This window comes from Molossus molossus, unplaced genomic scaffold, assembly GCF_014108415.1.
Source record: "Molossus molossus isolate mMolMol1 unplaced genomic scaffold, mMolMol1.p scaffold_m16_p_15, whole genome shotgun sequence".
Taxonomy (NCBI): Eukaryota; Metazoa; Chordata; class Mammalia; order Chiroptera; family Molossidae; genus Molossus; species Molossus molossus.
Genome location: NW_023425350.1, coordinates 10,939,053 through 10,959,118, shown reverse-complemented (window position 1 = coordinate 10,959,118; position 20,066 = coordinate 10,939,053). Strand labels below are relative to the sequence as shown.

The following is a 20,066-nucleotide window of genomic DNA, read 5'->3' as shown; positions in this document are numbered from 1 at the left end:
TGAAAGGCACTTCCTAAGCATGTTATCTGTTCTGCTTAAAAGGTGGAACCATGAGCAGTCACCATCTAGTCTTTAGTTTTGTTCCCTGTCAAAGTTAAAGAGAAAATCAGTAGTTTCATTTACTATAATTGCTTAAGACAACCTAACCAAAAAAATATGGTTTTGAAACCGCCTCGTCCTTTCACTCTCATCTGTCCACACCCCACCCTGCTCTGCGCTTGCCTTCTCCTTCGTTCCACGTGCAGCTGTCCCGCTGATCCTCGGTCCTTCTCGCCGGCACCCTGTGAATAGGCAAATGTAGGCCGGCTGACCTCTCGCCGGGGTCCCAGGAAGCCTCTTCTCACTAGTGTTAGTTATAGTTTGATTTTCTACTTGTGGCTGACATCAGCTAACTTTTAGGCTCTGAATTTTGCTGTGGACCAACTGTAAACTGTTGTGTTTAGGAAATTCAAAATAATGTGGATGACAGCCATCATTAAGAAGATAACCCTTTTAGCCCTAGTCAGTTTGGCTCAGCGGTTAGAGTGTTGGCCTGTGGTCCAGAGAGACCCGGGTTCGGTTCCCGCTAAGGGCATGTACCTCGGTTGCAGTTTGTCCCCAGCCCTGGTTGGGTTGTGCCGGTGGCAGCCACTCGATGTGTCTGTCCCTTCACATCGATGTTTCTCTCTCTCTCTTCCTCTCTCCCTCCCACGCTATCTGAACAAAAAATGGAAAAATGTCCTCAGGTGAGGATAAAAAAAAAAAAGATAACCCTTTTAAACAATTAGTGGATTTTCACTTTGGAATTTTCTGTACTCTGCTAATGTAAATAATAAGAAATGGGTTAATAAACGCTTTATGTCATTAATTGGTGCTGGTTTGCACCTATAGTTTTCTGCTTGGAAGGAATTGCATGCTTGGGCCCCTGAGCTGCTGACCATCTTCTGTAGTAATTTATTTAGTGGTAAACTATTTACCTCTTTAATATCCTAAATTATTTTTACATTTCCCCATGTGAGCCCCACAGGCTCTTTGGGTTGGTAAATGACCTGAAGTAAACTGCTCTCAAAAGTTTTCTTAAAGCTGTTAGGAGTCTCAAGGATCTTTGTCATTTTTAGACCCTGAGTAGTGGTTCAAAGGAAAGGCATTCATTTGACCTGTAACATGGCTTCTTTCAAGGGTCCAAAGGAAATACGACCGTTGCCACCAAACAAGTGTGGGAATTTGATGAATAACCACAGGATAACCTTGAAGATGGAAGTAGAACACTTTTTGAATGTTAGGGTCCTTTATTCCATCCTTGGAAATTGCTGCTCATTACTACTGGTACTAGTTCAGAAGTCAGGCGGAGAAGTGAGGGTGTGTGCTTGGCTGTTCAGGACGTGTGTAGCTCACACAGAGCAAGGAGCACCGAGTGGAATCTGTGCCCGGTGGAAAGTGTTTCTTAAGTAGTTTCAACAGAACAGCCTTGTTTTCAGATTGGAGTTTGTTGTCTGGCTTGGCAAGTACTTCAGTTTGTATGAGATTTACAGCTAGATGAATTTTTTATAACCTTACCACTGACTGGGCTTCCTCATAACCATGCCGTACTGTTCTCATTCGTGAGGATGCTGGCTGGCTGTGGTCCCCGCTTGGTGACTTACTCTGCTGTTCATTCCTCTGCTGCTTTACTGACCGATCATGTAAGGACAAGCTCTTCGAACAGAACTTATTGGCGCTCCTTCAGGACACAGTGTTCTGTGTTGTTATTCAGGAGGGAAGCAAGCTATTGTTTGACGGTTAATGCCGAACAGAATTTTATCTATCTGAGTGTTACCATGAATTCTAAATTCATACCTTTCTTTAAGTTGTACACTGTTCTTCAGACTATGTGTGAGAAAGGGTGCCATTTGAGTGCAGAGTTCGGATTCACTGATAAAGTGCATTTTCTTTGAGAATTTAATATTGCTATTTCCTGCTCGATCGTTTTCGTCTTCAGGGACCCTTTCAGGGTGCTGATTCCGCTCTGTTATTCTTTTTCTTGGATCTTCCCTCTCATTGGTATTGCTATTTCATTTCCATGTTCATATTCATGTTTTTATTCATATCTCATATTTTTATTAGGCTATCATTTTTGTACACTTGCTTCTTTTTCAAACAAGGGGTTTCCAAACTTTTGAATACCTACCTTTTTATTGAATATATTACTTTTATGTAATAAAATCTTTTTTTGAGGAAATAAAGGGATTTCATAAATTTTTCCTCATATAATTTGATTATTTTATTCAGTAATTTTTACTTTAAAAAAGAATATACATTTAAAAACACAATTAGAACATATAATGTGCATACAGGGGCCTCATTCTTAAACCTAGACATACTAAACTCAAACTAAATATGATTCTTATTTTCATCTTTTTGGTATCTTCCTATTAAAATGTTTGTAGTTTCTATTATATATGAAGGACCAACTTTCAGAATTACAAATTTCATATGTAATTTCATTTGGATTTTGGTTACTTTCTATTTTATTATGATACACATATACATTCACATTTAAAAAAATTATGCTCTGGTATTATTTCCATTACCAGACAGCCTTATCCTGTTCTTTTCACAATATTGGGAGTTAATTTCTTTTGATTTATATATTCATACTATTATTTCTGCTAGGGATTTAGGGCAGCTACTTTAGATTATGATACTTTATTTAAAGTATTTACAGTACTTTATTTCTACAAGCCTTAAAACACTGGGATAAGAGACAGCCACGTAAGAGACTCAGGTATTTACATATTGGCAAATTAAGTCTTCTTATTTAGAAAATCTGTCAGGAATGCTCTCTGGCTAATGTTACAGAGGATGGATTTTTCAGTGAGACTTTGATATATGTACTTAAATACAAATATAGCATTTGTCAATTTTATTAAGAATTAAATTTAGTGTCAAACTGCATGAATAGGAGTGATCAAGCTTTATAGGGCATTTTTGGATTAATTGGAAAAATTTGGACTGATATTGGATGCTATTAGGGAATTAATATTGATTATGTAAGGTGTGATAATACTAATGTGGCCATGCAGGAGAACATCTTTATCTTTTAGAGACAGGCACTGAACTATTTTGGGGTAAAATGTCATGATGTTTATAAATTTACTTTAAAATACTTCTGCCAAATAATAGACTGAAGCTTATTTAGTAAAATGTTAATAATTATTTAGACGATGGGAATATGGGTGTTAAAGACATCCTCTCTACTTTTTTCTTGGTAGGAAATTTTGATAATAAAAATTTAAATAATGATACGTTAAGGAAGGAAAATTTTATATATTTAAGAATAACTTTTGTTTTTGTTTTTAAAGGAACCCATTCAGACTTCTGGATATATTTGTAACTTTGAGGATTTAGAAATTAAATCTGTTTTACTGGACGAGATATTAAAGGTAATTATTCTTATTATTTTTAATCCTCGCTGGAAGATATGTTTTATTGATTATTTGGAGAGAGAGAGAGAGAGAGAGAGAGAGAGAGACTTTGATGTTTGAGAGAAATGTTGATCAGTTGCCTCACATACAAACCTGCCCTGACCAGGGATCAAACCCCCAACCCAGGCATGTGTCCTGACTGGGAATCGAATCCGAAACCTTTTGGTGCATGTGACAATGCTCCATCCAACTGAACCACACCGACCAGGGCAAGGTAACTATCCAAAAACAGTTATTTTTTTTTGCTGCTGGCTTGACTGGGATTACTTTCTGCACCAAGCAGCGTGGTGTCCTGACTCAGAGTGTGGATGGAGAGGTCAGCACATCTGGGTTCCTTCTGAGCTTCACTTTCCGTCACGAACCTCGCTTTTTTACCTCTGTGAAGTACAGATAATGATAAAGTTACAGGATTAACTTTTTATAAGGTGTGAAAAGCACTTAGCACAGTGCTAGTACCAAGAGCTCAAAAATGATAGCTAATTGTTACTGTTTTTCCATTAATAATGGAGAGTTACTGAAGAAAAATTTGTCAATTTACTCTAGTCTTTTTCTAGTTCTAGGATGCTTGAGTAACTTTTATTTCTGGTTCCAGGTATCTTTTTGAACTCCTATTTTGGCCTTCATTAACCATCTTTTGAGAGTTTTTTTTTCTCTAAGATTATACTGAATGCAGTTTTAGCTTTATTTTATCCAAAGCACTTACTTAAAAAAATTTTTTTTTCCTTTATTGATTTTAGAGAGAGAGAAAGGGAGAGGGAGAGAGAGATAGAAACATCAATGAGCTAGAACATTGATTGGCCGCCTCCTGCATGCCTCCCACTGGGGATCTGTGCCCTGATCGGGAATCGAACTGGTGACCTCTTGGTGCGTGGGTCGATGCTCAACAACTGAGCCACACCAGCCAGGCAAAGCATTTACTTTTTAACTGCGGATGAAACAAGTTCAGTTCTTTCACAATTCTAATACCTTAACAGGGACAGGCCTTTCTCTACTTTTTGCAGAAGTGTTCTCCACATAGAGAAAAGCCCAAGGCTCACATTTGGAGATTATATAATCCTAGATTGCAATCATGCCTCAGATATGATTTTTTAAAATTTTAATTAATTTATTTTTGTTACAGATATTTCTCCTATTTCGCCCATTGACACCCTCCTCCTGATCCCTCCCACACCCCCCCCCCCACAGCATTGTTTCTATGTCCATTGGTTATGATTATATGCATAAGTTCCTTGGTTTATCTACCCCCCCTCTAAGATTTGTCAGTCTGAACCCTACTTCTGTGTCTCTGGGTCTATTTTGTTCATCAGCTTATTTTGTTTATTATGTTCCACAAATAAGTGAGGCCATGTGATACCTGTCTTTCTCTGATTGGCTTATTTTGCTTAGCATAATACTCTCCAGGTCCCTCCATGTCGTCTAGAAGGATAAGAGATCTTTCTTTCTTATGTCCGCATAATGTTCCATTGTGTACATGTACCACAGTTTTTTTATCCACTCATCTGCTGATGGACACCTGGGCTGTTGCCAGATCTAGATGAGGAAGGCTAAAAGATTTACCCCAAAAGTAACTGTTCATTGACTCAGCAAATGTTTATTGACAGTAAGCTATAGTTCCTGGCCTCAGATACAGGAGTTGGGAAGGTAGACAAGAAATGCAGCAACCAGGAAAGGGTTGGGCATGCTGTGGATTGGCCAGCAGGTGTCACTCTTCAAAGGTCTTGAAGCAAGACGGTGTTGGGTCAGTTCTGAGACTGAACAATGTGAGCAGCACAGCCAGGCGTTGTGCTAAATATTTGATATATGTTATCTCATTTTATCCTCATAACTCAAGGAAGTAAGTTTGATTATTATCTCCATTTGTTCAGATGAAGAATCCGAGGATTGGAGAGGAAACTAATTTGCCAGTGATACCCTGTTAGGCAAAGACGTGGTTTGACTCCAAGATGTCTGGCTTCAAAGCTGGTGTTTGAAACTGGCAGACATGAGGAAGGGAAGAGGGAATGGGGAGGGGTCCCAGGTCACAAGGGATCTCCGATGCTTTGCTGTGGAGTTTGGACTTCATCCTGGAGTCAGTGGGACAGTAAAGCAGGAGAGTGATGTGTCATGGTTTCTATTTTGGGAAGATGGTTTTGGCTTTTTTGGTAGGGAGGGAAGGGTGTGGGGCAGGTTCTGGAAGAGTTGCCACATAGCCAGAAAGCAGTGGAATTAGGGTTTGAGCCTGGGTCTGATTGAATCCCACGTCATGCTCTTGTCACGCCACTTCCTCCTCTGTGCCTGGGAGTCCCCTAAGAACTCCAGTTTCTAGGTTCAGCAGTGTGGTGGCGGGGTGAGCGGCGTCCGTGTGGCTCAGCTCACCTTCATGGAGAACTCTGGTCTCTGGGAGCCACTGCTCTTTCCACCTGGGGGCTCTGACTTCCTCGTGTGCTTCACTTTTTGTTACTTGGAATGTTGTAGAATGTGTAGAATGTTGCTGAGTTCATCATAACCACTTGTTTCCTTTCTTTGGCCGTTGGCTCTTTCCTGCAAGGCAGGCCTTCAGTCTCTTGTCAGCCTACGAAATTACCAAGAAAAGTGGTGAACAGCAGCTCCTTTCCTTCCGTTTGCCTGCTGCTCGGCATCACGCGGAGCACCCGCCTCATTGCCAAGGCCAGAGGGAGGCTGAGGGTGCGGCGAGGCCCTGCGGCCATGCTCCCTGCTTTCCTGGGGGCCCCGCGCTTCGACGAGAAGCCTGGGAATAGGCCATTTGAGCCGAGGGAAACAAGGCCACCGAGTTCCCCTTCTAGAAAGGGTCCCCTTCTACCACGGCCCCCTCTTCCCCGCAGGCAGCCGGAGAGGCTCAGGAGGGTGTTCTCCAGGTGACTCCAGCGACCCATGCATGGGACTCTCTGCTTCCAAGTTTTGCTTATAATATGATGCAGTTTTTTGTTAAACTGTAAAAACAAAACATATCCTCCAAAGACAACTTTTTGAATTCCTTTCTTTTCACCTTCACTTTTAGAATCCAGAACATCCCAACAAGGATTACATAATGAACTTTGAGATCCGGTCCCTGCGAGATAGCCGAGCACTGATTGAGAAGGTTGGAATTGAAGATGCATCTCAGTTCGTAGAGGACAATCCACACCCCCGGCTTTGGTACGTAGAAGTGGAGACTCCTCCCCAAGTGACTGGAGGATGCTTTGGAAGCCTCAGCTCTGTGGTCCCTCTCTCTGGCCTTCATAGGGATGGACTTCCTGTTCCCGCTCTTCTTCTTTTTACATCTTTATTGTTGAAAGTATTAGAGATGTTCCCCCGCCCCCACTGACCCCCGCCTCTTACTCTTCTTATTTTTTAATCCTCACCCCAGGACATTTTTCCATTTTTTATTCAGATAGAGCAGGAGGGAGAGAGAGGAAGTGAGAGAGGGAGAAACATCGTCGTGAAAGGGACACATCGAGTGGCTGCCACCCGCACAACCCCAACCAGGGCCGGGGACAAACTGCAACCGAAGTACATGCCCTTAGTGGGAACCGAACCCCAGTCTCTCTGGACCGCAGGCCGACGCTCTAACCGCTGAGCCAAGCCGGCCAGGGCCTCTTACTCTTCTTTTTAAGATAGAGAAATTCATTTTAGATTTGGAAGAACTCAAAATAAGCATAATATGAAATGGAACATGTATAAAAATGTGTTAGAATAATCACTTTCCACCTGGAAATCATAGTTACAATAATCAAATAATTCTTGGTCAAGACTTGCTGCTTAGCCCTGGCCAGTTTGGCTCAGCGGTAAGCGCGTTGGGCTGCGGTCCAGAGAGACCTGGGTTCGGTTCCCGTTAAGGGCATGTTCCTCGGTTGCAGTTTGTCTCCAGCCCTGGTTGGTCGTGCGGGTGGCGGCTACTCGATGTGTCTCTTTCACCTCGATGTTTCTCTCTCTCTCTCTCTCTCTCCCTCCCACTTTATCTGAGCAAAAAATGGAAAAGTGTCCTCAGGTGAGGATAAAAAAAATAAGACTTGCTGCCCAGTCATTTGCAGTAAACTTTTCCGCCTGTTTCACGAAGGCGCCTCCTGGCGGAAGCAGCTCTGCAGAAACTGGACCTGGACGCCGCGGAGCAGGCCTTCGTGCGCTGCAAAGACTACCAGGGCATCAAGTTCGCCAAGCGCCTGGGCAGGCTGCAGAGCGAGGCCATGCAGCAGGCAGAGGTCATGGCCTACTTCGGCAGGTTCGAGGAGGCTGAACGGATGTATCTGGATATGGACAGAAGGTCAGTGCCACGGTGCAGGCCCCCGGAGTACTTCCAGAGTTGTGATTTCTTTATGAATGAGGCACGTGAAACAGACCAACTGTATCGCACCATTTCTTTTAGAGAATAATTTCAGTTTGCATTACAACCTAGGTATTCCACATGCTCCTCGTTAACTGGTTTATAATTCGGGGATGCTTCTCAGTTTTCACGCGTAGGAATAGCTGGCCATGGGAGGTTTGTTTCAGTTGGTTGGAAAAATAATCATATGAGTTCAGAGACTTGGGGGGCTTTTGCCATTTATTACTTAGTTCACTATTTGGGTTTAGGCCATTATTTAATTTACTGTGGTCAAGGAGCATGAAATAAAAATCAAATGTATTTAGGGATTGAGTTTTATTCTTTACATTTTATTTTAGATTTATATAAAATAATGTATGGACTTCATTTCAGCTGTAAACATTATGTCTAATTTTGATTAATATTGTGAGATCCTTACTACAACTTAAGCCCTGAAAAGAAAGACAAAACCAAACATTTTTTATATGTTTGGTTTTTAAATAAGCCTGCTCATGTCTAAGAAATTGGTGAAAAGAAGTGACTATTGTTTCAGTCTTTATTTTGCTGAGGAAATTGGAAGTCCAGCAAAATTGTTTTATAATTTCCCTACTCCGGGTTCTCTCCATTGCTTCTTACCTGGTCATAAGTTTCTAAAGTGTTCGGAGGACTGCCTTGTCTGTCTTTTCATTGCTGTGTATTCTCAGAACCCTAGAATTGGACCTAGCACATACTAGGCACTTGATAAATATTTGTTAAGTGAATGAATGAATGAATGAATGAATGAATGAATTCCTTTGCAGAGATCTTGCTATTGGCCTCCGGCTGAAATTGGGAGATTGGTTTAGAGTACTCCAACTCCTGAAAACCGGATCCGGTGATGCAGATGACAGTCTCCTTGAGCAAGCCCACAATGCCATTGGAGACTACTTTGCTGACAGACAGAAGTGGTGAGTAACCTGTCTGGACCCATATCCAGTCACCAGCACAAGAAATGCATACTGGCTGTGGAATAATGTCGGGAAATGAAGACCATCTTCCTGGACCCTGAACTTCAAGTAGCTCTGGATTCACGATGGGGAGCACAAGATGCTTAACGTTGTTAGATGAGCCCTGTACAACTTGGGAGTTTCCACACTCACAGAACTTGTTCTTAGCTCCAAGCAGCTTTTTCCTGTGGAGACCACAGTGTGCAATTCTAAGCCGTCCCATGACTTATTTCCGAAAAGTAAAAACAGTATTTTATGTTGGCTTATTTTGCTATTGTAGATTATTTTATTCTTAAATTTTCACTTTGATCAATATGCTCTTTTCTTTTCTTTTTTTGGTACGTGCCCCTAGCGGGAACTGAATCCGGGACTCTCTGGTCCGCAGGCCAACACTCCAACCGCTGAGCCAAACCGGCCAGGGCAATATGCTTTTTTCTTTATGTCAGTGTTTGGAAGTACTACTGTGTATCAGATTAAAACAATATTAAGAGTATTCAAAGAACATTGTCATTAAAATATGCTTCACAGTTTTAGATCCCCCTCCCCTCCCAATTTATATGCTTCAAAGACATTTTGTAACGGAAGATGTCCACTAGAGTAGCACTAGTAATTCTAATGAAGGAACATTGTTGGTGAAAGTGTTGTAAATCGGGAGATTCACATCAGCTTTAAAATCTTCTTTTTTCTATTTTTGTCTCCCATAGGTTCAGTGCTGTACAATATTATGTACAAGGCCAAAACCAGGAGCGCTTAGCTGAGTGTTACTATATGTTAGAAGATTATGAGGGATTGGAGAATCTTGCCGGTTCCCTTCCAGAAAACCACAAGTTGCTTCCAGTAGGTAGAAATTTTAGTTGTTGAAGTTGTTAGTGTACTTTACAAAGTTTTTATGTTATAGTCAGGAAATATCCTCTGTAACAAGGAACATTTAAGTTGATCAATAATCTTACAGTTTCTTAGATGTGGCATGATGCCTTTAATTGTTAAAACACTACATCAGTATTACAGAATACTTGAAAATAGAGGGAAAATTAATCATACTCCTGTGACTTTAACATGATCACAGTTTTGTGCAGTCTTATCAGTTTTATAAAATTGTTTTTAAAAGTTAGCTGAACACATGACACATTTACAGATGAAATGGTGTGTTGTCAGAGATTTGCTTCCAAATAATCCATGTTGGGTCTGGTGATTAGTGTGTGTGTGTTTGAAATTTGTTATAATGAAAATTTAAAAAGATAGCTTGACTTTTATTTGTTTATGTTCATAATGAAGGATTCATGTGAAAAAGAGAAACTGAAAGCAGAGTTATCTGGAACTTGATTGATTCTTTTTAAGTGTCTTTAACTGTTGAATGATGTTAATGAGTTTGTATTTCACTTGTTTTATCTAAAATGTAAATCTCTGAGCTGAATAATACCCATGGAGTTCGCAGCTGTCAACTGCAGGGTCTGGAAGGTATCAGTGGTGAGTTCTGCCACAAGAATGGTATCTGTTGATAGATGAGTATAGAATTCTGAAAATTCAGTTTTCTCTCCTGTTAATTAGAGCACTTGTCCCTGTGAGAACGGCATTTTACACACCCTTGTTCTCAGTGCTGTGTGTTTTCTGGGGTGGGAAGGAAATGGGAATCACGTACAACCCGGGGAGTAGGGACAGCGTCGCCCACATGCCTGTCGTCTGTTAGCGTATTGATGATGCAGAAAGAAGGTGTGACTGTAGGGCACCCAGAATAGTGATGTTACTGGTAAATACCAAGCACTTATAGCTATACTAGTAGGTAAACATTTAAAATAGCACAGTACATTTTAAATCAAGTTTTGAAGCAGTTTTTAATAATATGCTAAAATGTACATACTATTTATTTATTTATTTATTTATCCTCACCTGAGGACATTTTTCCATTTTTTGTTCAGGTAGAGTGGGAGGGGGAGAGAGGAAGAGAGAGAGAAACATCGATGTGAAAGGGACACATTGAGTGGCTGCCACCCGCACGACCAACCAGGGCCGGAGACAAACTGCAACCGAGGTACGTGCCCTTAGCGGGAACCGAACCCGGGGCTCTCAGGACCGCAGGCCGACGCTCTAACCGCTGAGCCAAACCGGCCAGGGCTGTACATACTATTTAAGTGGGAAATGCAGGATACAAAGCTGTATACAGGATTGGCAAAAGTAGGCTTACCGCTGTTCGTATGGAAAATAAGACAGTAATTACTAAATAATAATACAAGAATAAGCCATTTCAGGCCCTCAGCTGCAAACCTACATTTGCCCCACCCTGCGCAGTGTGATCACAGTGCGTGCAGCACCCCCGCACGTCTGTGCCACCCTGCGCGGTGTGATCACAGTGCGTACACAATGCGTGCAGCACCCCCGCACGTCTGTGCCACCCTGCGCGGTGTGATCACAGTGCGTGCACAATGCGTGCAGCACCCCCGCACGTCTGTGCCACCCTGCGCTGTGTGATCACAATGCGTGCAGCACCCCCGCACGTCTGTGCCACCCTGCGCTGTGTGATCACAATGCGTGCAGCACCCCTGCACGTCTGTGCCACCCTGCGCTGTGTGATCACAATGCGTGCAGCACCCCCGCACGTCTGTGCCACCCTGCACAGTGTGATCACAATGCGTGCTGCACCCCCGCACGTCTGTGCCACCCTGCTCAGTGTGATCACAATGCGTGCTGCACCCCCGCACGTCTGTGCCATCCTGCGCAGTGTGATCACAATGCGTGCAGCACCCCCGCACGTCTGTGCCACCCTGCGCAGTGTGATCACAATGCGTGCAGCACCCCCGCACGTCTGTGCCATCCTGCGCTGTGTGATCACAATGCGTGCAGCACCCCCGCACGTCTGTGCCATCCTGCGCTGTGTGATCACAATGCGTGCAGCATCCCCGCACGTCTGTGCCACCCTGCGCAGTGTGATCACAATGCGTGCAGCACCCCCGCACGTCTGTGCCACCCTGCGCTGTGTGATCACAATGCGTGCAGCACCCCCGCACGTCTGTGCCATCCTGCGCAGTGTGATCACAATGCGTGCAGCACCCCCGCACGTCTGTGCCACCCTGCGCTGTGTGGTCACAATGCGTGCTGCACCCCCGCACGTCTGTGCCACCCTGCGCTGTGTGATCACAATGCGTGCTGCACCCCCGCACGTCTGTGCCACCCTGCGCTGTGTGATCACAATGCGTGCTGCACCCCCGCACGTCTGTGCCACCCTGCGCAGTGTGGTCACAATGCGTGCTGCACCCCCGCACGTCTGTGCCACCCTGCGCTGTGTGGTCACAATGCGTGCTGCACCCCCGCACGTCTGTGCCACCCTGCGCTGTGTGGTCACAATGCGTGCAGCACCCCCGCACGTCTGTGCCACCCTGCGCTGTGTGATCACAATGCGTGCAGCACCCCCACACGTCTGTGCCACCCTGCACAGTGTGATCACAATGCGTGCAGCACCCCCGCACGTCTGTGCCACCCTGCGCTGTGTAGTCACAATGCGTGCAGCACCCCCGCACGTCTGTGCCACCCTGCGCTGTGTGATCACAATGCGTGCAGCACCCCCGCACGTCTGTGCCACCCTGCGCTGTGTGGTCACAATGCGTGCAGCACCCCCGCACGTCTGTGCCACCCTGCGCTGTGTGGTCACAATGCGTGCAGCACCCCCGCACGTCTGTGCCACCCTGCGCTGTGTGGTCACAATGCGTGCAGCACCCCCGCACGTTTGTGCCACCCTGCGCTGTGTGATCACTATGCGTGCAGCACCCCCACAGTCTGTGCCACCCTGCGCTGTGTGATCACAATGCATGCAGCACCCCAGCACGTCTGTGTTCAGAGGACAGAGCCGTCAGGGACCACAGCAGACTGTTGAGAGAGGTCTGTGCGTAATGAGATTATGTGTAACCATGTTTTTGGATTTTTAAATTTTTCTTACCATAAGAATGTATTATTTTATAATCAGAAAAATATAAGCATTACTTTTAAAAAGATAGTTGGATATAAAATATACTTTTATATTTCTCAAAATATTTTAAAAGTAGAGGTAGGGAGAGAGAAAAACTCTGGCCAATTAGACATTCAGGAGGAAAGACAATGGTATTCTGGAAATGGGAAGTCCCGCCCAGTGGGCATGATGGGTTCTCGTTGCGTTTCTGTCTCCTGCCACCGCCCTCTGAGGGGGCTGTTTCCTGTCTAGCGTCCTGACTGATGAATGGCCAGCTTGCTTGTCTGGGGCATTTTTTTTTTTTTTTTTTTTTATCCTCACCCGAGGATACTTTTTCCATTTATCTCTAGATAGAGTGGAAGGTGGGGGGTGGGGTGGGAGAGAAACATTGGTGTGAGAGAGACACATCATTTGGTTGCCTCCCGCACAACCCGGACCAGGGCCAGGGACAAACCTGAACCGAGATACGTGCCCTTGGCTAGAATTGAACCCGAGACTCTTTGGTCTGCGGGTCAATGCTCTAACCGCTGAGCCAAACAGGCCAGGGCTGTCTGGGGCATTCTTTCTTTTTTATTTAATCCTCACCTGAGGACATTTTTCCATTTTTTGTTCAGATAGAGTGGGAGGGAGAGAGAGGAAGAGAGAGAGAGAAACATCGAAGTGAAAGGGACACATCGAGTGGCTTCCACCCACACAACCCAACCAGGGCCGGGGACAAACTGCAACCGAGGTACATGCCCTTAGTGGGAACCGAACCCAAGTCTCTCTGGACCACAGGCCGACGCTCTCACCACTGAGCCAAACCCGCCAGGGCTGGGGCATTCTTTATAGAGATATCAGGGAGCTCTGTGAATGAGATTTCCCTTAAGCCACAAATGAACAATTACTTTTGATTATACCATCTATGCCTGAAAGATTTTTCTTACCCACTACTGTGGGTAGTTTTAGAGCGTGATATTTCTGTAAACCAGCTTCTAAACTGAGAAAGTCAAGTCGGTATCCTCAGGTCCTGGTTAAAACCCAGATCCCCGGCAGGAACCGGGTGAAGCACCAGGTTTACAGAAGGTGATGCCTTAGCATCCGCTCTGGCCCTCTGGCTGTTTAAATGCAAAAGTATTGTAACCACCAGTACATTTAATACTCGCATGTTCCCTGATGGATCCTTAAGGACTGGAGGACAGCCAAGGACGAGTTTTCTGTGTGGTCTTGCAAGCGAGTCATGCAGGTCAAGGAACTGCAAGCAGTTCCTGAAACAAATTCTTGGAACTGTCTGTCTCAAAGGTTCATGAGGTCCATTGTGTTTCTGCTATAGAGGAAACAAACCATAAATCTTGAAGGTTAGATATTAAGATAGAGTTGGTCACTGCTTACCAAGCATCGTTTGTGTGCATGTAGTTACTCACATACTCTGCAGATGCAATTGTTAAGCATTGTAACAAAAGCCATGGTGATCGTGAAATTATTGCTACATGCCGGAGAGAGCTGTAGCCCTCCGATCATCTTGAATGCATCTTGCCTGCTGGTGCTTTCTTCACGTCTCCGATCATTTTAACTGCAACATGTCCCGATGGAGTTTTGTACATTAAAATGTAACTGATTTCCTCGGTCTGTGAAATCTGATAGCATTGTTTTGTCCTCACAGGAAATAGCGCAGATGTTTGTGAGAGTTGGAATGTGTGAGCAAGCAGTGACGGCATTTTTGAAATGTAACCAACCAAAGGCAGCAGTAGATACTTGTGTACATCTCAACCAAGTAAGGAACTGAAAATCAACGTCGCCATAGCCTATACAGACTATTGCCAACATCCTTTACAGACTGTTGCCAACATAAGGTTGGAGGGCTCCAGATGAATTTTGTGAAAGGAGACAGGTAGCTTCTTACTTAGTTGAGGACTGAGAACATGTTGGCGTTCCCTCACTTCTTGAAGTGCCACCGTTAGGGGTGACCCAGCCATAACTAACTCAGTGTGGGAACATGAACTAACCCTGTACTTTTGATCTGGCAAGATTTTGTCTGGAAGTAATTTCATAATTTTCTGCATTTTATTAAGTTTGGGTTTTGCTTCTAAAGAAGGACCAGGTAATGATCATTGCAAGAGGAAAGAATTAAGTTACTTTATCCATATTTATTTTGGCAAATCTATATTATTTCCCCTGTAAAGAAAATGTATACTTTATATTTTTAAGAGCTGGAATTTAAAATTGAACTGCAGAATTGTTGAAATTGCTGACTATCACTGCATTCTTTTTAGCATTTTCTTAAAGTATTTTATAAAGCTGCATTTGCTTTATAAAAATAATTTTTAAATGTTTAATAGGATATATCCTTAATTGAAATCACACATTTTGTTTTACTATAAACTTATCTTTCTCTCTTATATTTTGTGCAGAATTTTAATTTTAAGATTAATATCACATACTTTGAAGCTTTTCTTTACAGATGTATTTTTTAAGCAGAGAAAAGTCTTAGATCATTTAATCATTTTGATAAACGTTTAACTTATAAAACTTATAATTGTTTTGATTTTAGTGATTTTTAAAAACATATACCAGTTTTTAATTTTAATATAGTGATATTATTATAAACTTAAGGCTTTATTGTGTGGATTCTATGACATACATGACTATAAATGCTGGGGTAACTGAATGGTATATTTTTTCTCCTAGTGGAACAAAGCGGTTGAATTGGCTAAAAATCATAGTATGAAAGAAATTGGATCCCTGTTAGCGAGGTATGCAGCTCATTTATTGGAAAAGAATAAAATTCTTGATGCCATAGAACTCTATCGGAAAGCCAATTACTTTTATGATGCTGCTAAACTGATGTTTAAGGTATGTAATACAGTTGGTGAACATTTGGTTTATTCTAATTGCCAGTGTTTTCTTAGATATTAATGAATACATTCTTCATTTTGTTTGGAAAGAAGTATTTATTATAGCAAAATGCCTCTGGTTTTACTACTACTATAACTGTGTTATCTTAGTAGTATTACCTTTACTAACAAGGCTATTTATTAATATTAGCACCTAACTGATATCTACACAATCATGTGTTTACTTAATACTGACATTAGAGAACTATAGAATTTTAGGGACCATGAAGTACAAATTCCCTTAACCGGGAATTGAGTCCTGTTGATAATTGTATTTTGAGTCCTTTTAAATGCACAGGTTTTAAAGACATCATCCTTCTCATCATTTACCCTTGGCAGGAAGTGACTAGGACTGTGTTTGTGTATGCAAATTTACACTCCCCAGTTGCTTTCATGAAAAACTGAAAATTTAGGCCAGCTGGTGTGGCTCAGTGGTTGAGTGTCGTCGACCCATGCACCAAGAGGTCACTGGTTCGATTCCCGGTCCGGGCACATGCCCAGGTTATGGGCCAAATCCCCAGTGGGGGGCAAGCAGGAGGAGGCCAACCGATGTTCTCTCTCATCAATGTTTCTATCTCTCTCTCCCTCTCCCTTCCTCTCTAAAATCAATAAAGAAAAAAAAAATAAAAACAACAAAAAGACTTGAAAATTGCCCTCAGAACTATTTAAAAAAATAAAAATTTCTGAAGGATGTACATGTTAAAGCCATTTTATCTCTGTGTACTTAGAATATTATTATTATTATTATTATTTTATTTTTTATCCTCACCCGAGGACATTTTTGCATTTATCTTCAGATAGAGTGGGAGGGAGAGAGGGAGGAAGAGAGAGAGAGAAACATCAATGTGAGAGAGACACATCAAGTGGCTGCCACCCACATGACCCCAATCAGGGCTGGGGACAAACTGCAACCAAGGTACGTGCCCTTAGTGGGAACCGAACCCTGGTCTCCCTGGTCCGTGCACCGACGCTCTAACCGCTGAGTGAAACCGGCCAGGGCAATTATTTAAAAAATCTCTTTGTTAGGGGAAATACTACTTATTCCAAGAAAACTTTCTTCATTCTGACTTATGACAGGATCTGTTATTTTCTGAGACTGTTATAAGTTCTAATTCCAAGGGCTAAACACTAAGAAAGAACTAAGTTCTTATCAGTACTAAGGAAAAGAAAGTGGGTTTTAAAATGTTTAACATAGCCCTGGCTGGTTTGGCTCCAGGGTTGGAGTGTCGGCCCGCAGACCAGAGGCCCTGGGTTCAGTTCCCGCTAAAGGCATGTAACTTGGTTGCATTTTGTCCCCGGCCCTGGTTGGGGTCGTGTGGGTGGCAACCACTCGATGTGTCTCTCTCACATAGATGTTTCTCTCTCTCTCTTCCTCCCTCTGTCCATCCTGCTCTATCAGAGGATAAATGCAAAAACGTCCTTGGGTGAGGATAAAAAATAAAAAAATAAAATAATTATCATAAATGAGGGATATTTACATTCCACCCTACTGACTTTCCTCCTGATTTTTAAAGAATTGAGTTGAGAGATGATTATACCTGTACAAATATGGATTAAGCAATATCTTCCTCCAATTCTTTAAATGTTTAAAGATTGCAGATGAAGAGGCAAAGAAGAGAACTAAACCTTTACGTGTCAAGAAGCTCTATGTGCTGTCAGCTCTACTTACTGAGCAGTACCACGAGCAGATGAAAAATGCCCAGCGAGGACAGGTTAAAGGGAAGAGTTCAGAGGTAAGGTCGACCATCAAATAAGATTAGCTCATCTGAAGTGTTTAAGGAAAAAAGCAAACTTCTTTTTTTGAACAGGCCATTTCATTTGCTTATTTGCATTTATTTTCTTAAATGACATGAGGAAAAGGAATGACTGATTTGGAACTAATATTCAAATTTTAGAAATTTCTGTTTGGAAATATTGAAAACTATTCTTTCTGCAAGACTAATCTATAGCCTTTGCTTTAATTCCTTACTTCGTTAATCCTGTCTAATCTGTGAGTTCAGAAAATTTCCCTAGATTATGTATATTATTTTAATAGGCAAATGAATCACTTATTAAAGTTTAATCAATTCTGTTTTAACTTTGATCAGTCCTTTCACAATGTAGACATATTGCAAATCACCGCAATATATACTTTAAATATCTCACATTTATTTGTCAATTATACCTCAATAAAGCAGAAGAAAATTTGATCATACCAGTTTGATAGAACATGAATTGTAATGAAGAAATTAAGTCTGTAGTGACAGTTTCGTAATGATGAAATCTGCTCATTTAGATACTTTAATGTAGCGATTTCAGAAGTCGTCTTCATTGGAAGGCAGAGGTTAGGGCTGTGGTGACAGGGATCGTGATCCGCTTCGCTTGTAGGCCACGTCTGCTCTGGCTGGTCTGCTGCAAGAAGAGGTTCTGTCCACAGCTAGTCGGTTCACAGACAACGCCTGGAGAGGGGCCGAGGCCTACCACTTCTTCATACTCGCTCAGAGGCAGCTCTATGAGGGCTACGTTGACACTGCATTGAAGACAGGTGAGCCTGTTACATGTGTACGGAGTCTGTCTAAAATGACAAATTGAAGAACTCATACGCATGTATGCATAACCAGTGGACATGGACAACAATACTGGGGGTGGGGTGGGGGGTCGGGATGGGGAGGAGGGGAGGAAAAAGGAGAAACATCTGAAACAAAAATAAATTAATAAAAATGGAAAAAAATGATAAATTAAGTGGGGGGGCACCTCCTTCAACCTGCCTTTACATTACTTTCAATAACACCTTTTTTTCCTATGGATTTATTTTCTTATGTTTGAGATTTGCTACCTATACTTGTTTAGTGCATTCCCCTTTCTGAAGTTCTTTTTATTTTTTTAACAGATAGAAAGCAATATGTATGGTTCACAGAAAAACCAGAAGTTTGAGATAAGCAAAAAGAACATTTGTAGCATTCACTATTTTGTTCAAAGTTAATTACTTAGTAGCCAGTCCCTGTCCTTTTATGTGTGTGTGTGTGTGTGTGTGTATGTATATTATATAAAATAAATATATTTAAGTAAATAAATTTGTTTCATTTTACAATATTGGGAGTATAGATTATACTTTTGTGTACTTTTATTTTTTTAATTGATATTTTTAGAGAGAGAGGAAGGGAGAGAGAGAGAGAAACATCTATGGGAGAGAGATACATCCATCGGCTGCCTCTTGCACGGCCCCTACTGGGATCTAACCTGAAACCCAGGCATGTAACTTACTGGGAATTGAACCGGGACCTCTCAGTCCATGGGATGATGCTCAGTCCACTGAGCCACACTGGCTGTGCACTTTTGTGTACTTTTAAAAAATAATAACATTTTATAAAAATGTTACAAAATATTTTTATATTAGTAGATACATTTCCATAGCATGTATTTTATTTATTTATTTTTAAACTTATCTTTATTATTGAATATATTAGAGATGTTCCCCCTTTTTTCGTCCCTCCTCCCCACTCCCACCCCACTCTTGCCTTCCCCACAAAATTGTCCGTATCCGTTTGTTGTGCATATAGGCATATAAATTCTTTGGTTTATCTCTTCCCACTCCTCTCCCCTCTTCCCTTTGTGGTCAGTCTAATAACCAATTTATACTTCTTAATCCCTTCATCTTTTTCATCCATCCTCCCAACCACCTCCCATCTGGCAACCAATAAAAAGTTCTATGTATCTATGAGTCTGTTTCTGTTCTGCGTGTTCATTTTACTTATAGATTCAATTACTGATAGATATGTATTTATTGCCATTTTATTGTTCATATTTTTGTCCTCCTTCTTCAAGAAGACCCATCAACATTTCATATACTACTGGTTTGGTGGTGATGAACTCCTTTAGCTTTTTCTTGTCTGGGAAACTCTTTATATGCCCATTGATTCTAAGTGATAGCTTTGCAGGATAGAGTAATCTTGGTTATAGGTCCTTGCTTTCCATCACTTGGAATATCTCTTGCCACTCCCTTCTGGCCTGCAAAGTTTCTTTTGAGAAATCGGCTGACAGTCTTATGGGAGCTCCTTTGTAGGTAACGAACTGCTTTTCTCTTGCTGCTTTTAAGATTCTCTCTGTCTTTAACCTTTTACATTTTGATGATGATGGTGTGTCTTGGTGTGGGCCTCTGGGTTCATCTCTGTGCTTCCTGAACTTGTATGTCTGTTTCTTTTACCAAGTTAGGGAAGTTTTCTGTCATTACTTTTTTTTTTTTTATCCTCACCCGAGGACATTTTCCCTTTTTTTTTTTGTTTTTCTTGTTCAGGTAGAGTGGGAGGGAGAGAGAGAAACATCGATGTGAAAGGAACACATCAAGTGGCTGCCACCCGCACGACCGACCAGGGCCGGGGACAAACTGCAACCGAGGCACATGCCCTTAGCGGGAACCGAACCCGGGTCTCTCAGGACCGCAGGCAGACGCTCTAATCACTGAGCCGAACCGGCCAGGGCTCTGTCATTACTTTTTAAAATAAGTTTTCAATTTGTTGCTGTCTCTCTTCTTTTTCTGGCACCCCCATGATGCAGATTTTGGTATGCTTG

At 42.3% G+C, this 20,066-nt stretch overlaps 1 protein-coding gene across 2 annotated transcripts in view; it reads left to right on the top strand.

Annotated features, from left to right (window-relative positions):
• The window catches only part of WDR35 (WD repeat domain 35), a 69,225-nt gene that overhangs the window by 44,412 nt on the left and 4,747 nt on the right, over nt 1-20,066 (top strand). For both annotated transcript variants that reach the window (XM_036262616.1, XM_036262617.1), the window contains 9 exons: nt 3,321-3,401; nt 6,442-6,578; nt 7,480-7,683; nt 8,523-8,669; nt 9,413-9,545; nt 14,288-14,398; nt 15,313-15,477; nt 17,111-17,251; nt 17,886-18,042. In XM_036262616.1, coding sequence (XP_036118509.1) covers nt 3,321-3,401; nt 6,442-6,578; nt 7,480-7,683; nt 8,523-8,669; nt 9,413-9,545; nt 14,288-14,398; nt 15,313-15,477; nt 17,111-17,251; nt 17,886-18,042 — 1,276 coding nt within the window. The remainder of the gene's footprint in view (nt 1-3,320; nt 3,402-6,441; nt 6,579-7,479; nt 7,684-8,522; nt 8,670-9,412; nt 9,546-14,287; nt 14,399-15,312; nt 15,478-17,110; nt 17,252-17,885; nt 18,043-20,066) is intronic.